The sequence below is a fragment of the Bombina bombina genome, chromosome 5, assembly GCF_027579735.1.
Source record: "Bombina bombina isolate aBomBom1 chromosome 5, aBomBom1.pri, whole genome shotgun sequence".
In the NCBI taxonomy this organism is placed as follows: Eukaryota; Metazoa; Chordata; class Amphibia; order Anura; family Bombinatoridae; genus Bombina; species Bombina bombina.
This window is the reverse complement of record NC_069503.1, coordinates 1149529650-1149535649: the sequence shown is the minus strand read 5'-3', so window position 1 is coordinate 1149535649 and position 6000 is coordinate 1149529650. Positions and strand designations below refer to the sequence as shown.

At 37.6% G+C, this 6000-nt stretch overlaps 1 protein-coding gene across 1 annotated transcript in view; it reads right to left on the bottom strand.

Moving 5' to 3' along the window:
* Window positions 1–777: 777 nt before the first annotated feature.
* LOC128661759 (microtubule-actin cross-linking factor 1, isoforms 6/7-like) overlaps window positions 778–6000 on the bottom strand; it is a 253447-nt gene continuing 248224 nt past the window's right edge. Inside the window, exons 22-23 of the mRNA XM_053715979.1 lie at window positions 3913–3987; window positions 778–912 (exon numbers count right to left, since the gene is read on the bottom strand). Of these exons, the coding sequence (XP_053571954.1) occupies window positions 778–912; window positions 3913–3987 (210 nt within the window). The remainder of the gene's footprint in view (window positions 913–3912; window positions 3988–6000) is intronic.

Sequence of the window (6000 nt, the reverse complement as noted above, 5' to 3'; positions counted from 1 at the left end):
TGCTGGTATTACAAGTTGACAGCAATGAGAAAGTGAGCCTAGTGCAGTTGTTCGTTATTTAAAAAAAAAAGAAAGCTACATTTTTCATAAAAAACTATAATACACTGTATTTTGAGGGCATTTGGGGCACTTAGAAATTTAACCAGAGATCGGATATCTGGTTAATTTTCTGAGCGCTAATTGCTACAGTGAGCTTGCGGTAGCAATAACCAGGCACTTGTAATGGCTGGTTATTTATCACATATCCACAAATGGCAAATATGCCTGTTTGCGGGCGCACAATAAATTAGTTCTCCACTTGTAATCTAGCCCTAAAACTTTACTTTATAATAATTTAATATTACTAACTTATTGCAGCATACATAGATCAATGCAAAACATTTTGTAAATTACAAAAATATATTATATTAGGAATAATGCTACCAATCCCATTGCTTAGGTGGCACTAAAAGACCTGAAGTTCTGAATATGTTGGCAAAACCACAGAAGGTTTTATTAAAGTAAATAAGCCACCTGTGTTCTTACAGAAGTATAATCATATTTGAAGTTTGCCCCAATGGAAAGTCACTGTAAACCTGTAGACATTGACAAGAGCCCTTTGTGTAATAAAGAAGAATAGAAACACTATGGATTAAAAACTTTGTGCCACTAATGGCAAAAACCATCACATGGATCAAGAAGTATCAAAAGAAAGAGTTTATCAAGAAAAACATTTGGTAATAATTTGCTAATAGTGTTTGTATTACTCATATACACTGTCATAATGGGACAAGCATGCTAGAATATGCACACACCTCTGCACGGATCGTTCTTCACCAGAAATTCATCCAGTGCTATCCAGCCCCCTCCAACACGCACCATAAGGGTACTGCGCAGGATACGCACCATGCGCAGCTGCTGAGACTCGCCAAACTAGAAACAGAGCAGAATTATGAAAAGTAGGTAGTTCCCCAACAACAGGATAGGAGGGAGGAAGGGTGTAATGGATGCTGGGTACATAATATATGTTAGAGGTGCCTTTAACTGTACAATACAAGGGAGAGGGGGGGTGTAATGATTACAGGGTACATAATATATGTTAGAGGTGCCTTTAACTGTAAAATACAGGGGAGAGGGGTTGCAATGAATACAGGGTACATAATATATGTTAATATATATAATATGTTAGAGGTGCCTTTAACTGTACAATACAAGGGTGGGGTGTAATTGGGTGAAATGATTGCAGGGTACATAATATATGTTAGAGGTGCCCTTTAACTGTACAATACAAGGGAAAGGGGGTGTAATGATGGCAGGGTACATAATATATGTTAGAGGTGCCCTTTAACTGTACAATACAAGAGAGAGGGGGGTTATGATTACAGGTTACACAATATATGTTAGAGGTGCCCTTTTACTGTACAATACAAGGGACGGAGGGTATAGCAATAGGAGGGTACATAAAATATGTTAGAGGTGCCATGTAACTGTACAATACAAGGGACAGAGGTGGAGTAATGATTTCAGGGTACATAATATATGTTAGAGGTGCCTTTACCTGTACAATACAATGGAGGGAGGGTGTAATGATTGCAGGGTACATAATATATGTTAGAGGTGCCTTTAACTGTACAATACAAGGAAAATTGGGTCTAATGATTACAGGGTACATAATATATGTTAGAGGTGCCCTTTAACTGTACAATACAAGAGAGAGGGGTGTAATGATTACAGGGCACACAATATATGTTTGAGGTGCCCTTTAACTGTACAATAAAGGGGACGGAGGGTATAGCAATAGGAGGGTACATAAAATATGTTAGAGGTGCCCTTTAACTGTACAATACCAGGGACGGAGGATATAGCAATAAGAGGGTACATAATATAAGTTAGAGGTGCCCTGTAACTGTACAATACAAGGGACGGAGGGTATAGCAATAGGAGGGTACATAATATATGTTAGAGGTGCCCTGTAACTGTACAATACAAGGAAGAGAGGGTATAGCAATAGATGGGTACATAATATATGTTAGAGGTGCCCTGTAACTGTACAATACAAGGGAAAGAGGGTGTATCAATATGGGGGTACATAAAATATGTTAGCGGTGCCCTTTAACCGTACAATACAAGGGACGGATGGTATAGCAATAGGAGGGTACATAATATAGGTTAGAGATGGCCTGCAATTGTACAATACAAGGGACAGAGGGTATAGCAATTGGAGGGTACATAATATATGTTAGAGATACCCTGTAACTGTACAATACAAGGGACAGAGGGTATAACAATAGGAAGGTACATAATATATGTTAGAGGTGCCCTGTAACTGTACAATACAAGGGACAGAGGGTATAGCAATAGGAAGGTACATAATATATGTTAGAGGTGCCGTGTAACTGTACAGTGCAAGGGACGGAGGGTATAGTAATAGGAGGGTACATAATATATGTTAGAGGTGCCCTGCAATTGAACAATACAAGGGACAGAGGGTATAGCAACATGAGGGTACATAAGATATGTTAGAGGTGCCCTGCAATTGTACAATACAAGGAACAGATGGTATAGCAATAGGAAGGTACATAATATATTTTAGAGGTGCCCTGTAACTGTACAATACAAGGGACGGAGGGTATAGCAATATGAGCGTACATAATATAGGTAAGAGGTGCCCTGCAATTGAACAATACAAGGGACAGAGGGTTTAGCAATAGGAGGGTACATAATATATGTTAGAGGTGCCCTGCAATTGAACAATACAAGGGACGAAGTGTTTAGCAATAGGAGGGTACATAATATAGGTTAGAGGTGCCCTGCAATTGAACAATACAAGGGATGGAGGGTTTAGCAATAGGAGGGTACATAATATATGTTAGAGGTGCTCTGCAATTGAACAATACAAGGTACCGAGGGTATAGCAATAGGAGGGTACATAATATATGTTAGAGGTGCCCTGCAATTGAACAATACAAGGGACGGAGGGTTTAGCAATAGGAGGGTACATAATATATGTTAGAGGTACTCTGCAATTGAACAATACAAGGTACCGAGGGTATAGCAATAGGAGGGTACATAATATATGTTAGAGGTGCCCTGCAATTGAACAATACAAGGGACGGAGGGTATAGCAATAGGAGTGTACATAATATATGTTAGAGGTGCCCTGTAACTGTGCAATACAAGGGACGGAGGGTATAGCAATAGGAGTGTACATAATATATGTTAGAGGTGCCCTGTAACTGTACAATACAAGGGACGGAGGGTATAGCAATAGGAGGGTACATAATATATGTTAGAGGTGCCCTGTAACTGTACAATACAAGGGACGGAGGGTTTTGCAATAGGAGGGTACATAATATATGTTAGAGGTGCCCTGCAATTGAACAATACAAGGGACTGAGGGTATAGCAATAGGAGTGTACATAATATATGTTAGAGGTGCCCTGTAACTGTGCAATACAAGGGACGGAGGGTTTAGCAATAGGAGTGTAAATAATATAAGTTAGAGGTGCCCTGTAACTGTACAATACAAGGGACGGAGGGTATAGCAATAGGAGGGTACATAATATATGTTAGAGGTGCCTTGTAACTGTACAATACAAGGGACCGAGGCTATAGTAATAGAAGGGTACATAATATAAGTTAGAGGTGCCCTGTAACTGTACAATACAAGGGACTGAGGGTATAGCAATAGGAGGGTACATAATATAATATATGTCAATGGTGCCCTGCAATTGTACACTACAAGGGACGGAGGGTGTAGCAATATGAGGGTACAAGGTGGCACAGTGATATGGAAATAAACCTAACAGGAGCAGATTTGCTACAGAACTATTACATGTAACTACTTGCATGAATAAATACTGACCAGGGCAGGGAGAGGGCACACAGGGCAGCTACAAAGCGCAAACTTCCAGAACTGCTACTGACACTCACCCGATATCTGTTGGCGCTGATCTGTTCCACCTGAAAGCGCTTTGCACAGTTGCACTGAGCCACCTGTCTGTTCACCTGCGGCAGAAGTACAGCTACAGTAAATGTGTAACACAACAGTGTGTGTGTGAGTCAACATCTGTATGTGTGTGTGTCTGTGAAACAAAATCTATATGTATGTGTCTGTGTGTGTGTGTGTCAGGGGATATATATGTGTGTGTCTGTGAAACAAAATCTATATGTATGTGTCTGTGTGTGTGTGTGTCAGGGGATATATATGTGTGTGTCTGTGAAACAAAATCTGTATGTGTGTGTGTGTGACAGGGGATATATGTGTGTGTGTGTGTGTGTGTGTGTGTGTGTGTGTGTGTGTGTGTGTGTGTGTGTGTGAGAGAGAGAGACAACATCTGTATGTGTGTGTGTCTGTGAAACAAAATCTGTTTCTCCAATAGCTACTAATATGTTAGAAGATGGACATACAATAAAGTGAAAACTAGTAGAGGCATAGGTTGATACAGTAACAATAAACCATTGCAGATTGATAAGTATAGTTAGCTTTCATACACCAGTATGAACCAATGGTAAAAACAATGATAAGCCTTTTCTGTATTGGTAGTCTGTAATAAGTGTTTTTCAAAGTGGTGTGCGTCTTATTAAACACAGTGTTGCAAGCTTTAATTAGAGGGCTTTTCCTAGCAGGTGTTTACCCACCGTCTTTCCTTTTTTGTGGTTCCTTTATTTTTAAACTTGGGATATAATCCTAATGTATTATAGTTAACTCTTAACATCAATGTATGTAATTTCAATATTTGAATATTTTAGTATACATTTTTAATGCTTTATAAATATGTATTCAAATTTTTTTTTCATTTTTTCCACTAAATGACAACTAAGTTTTGGAATTTAAACACAACTCTAAACAAGATCTTTATTAAGTAAAGGAAACTAACCCATCATATAATAAAACAAGATCTTTATTAAAGTAAAAGTAACCAACCCATCATATAGTATTAATCATCTACAGTTTATACTGTCTTTTAGCAAATGATAAAGTGAGAATAGTATGTTATTTTTTAACAAAGGACTAGTTGAGAACAATTATAACTTAGCCCAGGTTTATACTACTAATATTGTGATATAATCATGTTGGTACTATAGCTTACTCCTAACAGTAGTATATATATTTCCAGTATTTCTATATAAATTTTTCAATTCTTTTGAAATATAGCATTTATTCTGAAACAAACACAAAAATTACTTCTTCACATTGGAATTTCACCCAACAAAAGGAATGAAGTCCTAATAATATTAAATCTAATATGATACTTTATCACTCGGTACAAATGATTAAGTAAGAATGGTATATTATCCTTTAACAAAGGATGAAGTGAGAACAGTTAAAACTTAGTCCAGGTTTATATTTTAAAATTGGGATATAATCCTAATGTATTATAGTTAACTCTTAACATGAATGTATGTATTTTTAAATATTTGAATTTTTTGGTATAATTTTTAATGTTTTATACATATGTATTCAATTATTTTATTTTTTGAGGAATTACATTATGTGGAAGCCAACACCAGAAATAAACCTTTTAAGACTGACAGTAACCTAATAACCTCACAAAAGAATGAAGCCTTAATAATACTAATTCCAGTATGATACTATATTATTCTGTATAGTCCATGATTTTTTTCCTAGGAAATAAAAGCTTTTAGAGGTGAATCACATTATGTCTGGCAACATAGGAGTTAACACTCCCTCCCACAATATGCTCCACCTACTGAAACAAGAGTTTAAAAGGCAACCACAGTGAGCTGATGGGCATCTTGAAAAAGGCTCTGTTGCCGATACGCGTTGATCCGCCCTACAGCTACAGACAAACTTGGCACCCAGGACCGTTGTCTCTAACAGGAGGTTTGAAATAAGAAATCCCTGTTAGTTATTGTACAGCGAGAGGAGCCACATACTGAAAAATATTTAAAAGGAATGAAGTGCGCACTTAATTTAAACAAGGAGACCCTCTGATTAGTCACAAAGAACCCACGTGACTCTATTGCCGAACCGGACAGCTGATATATCAAACACTG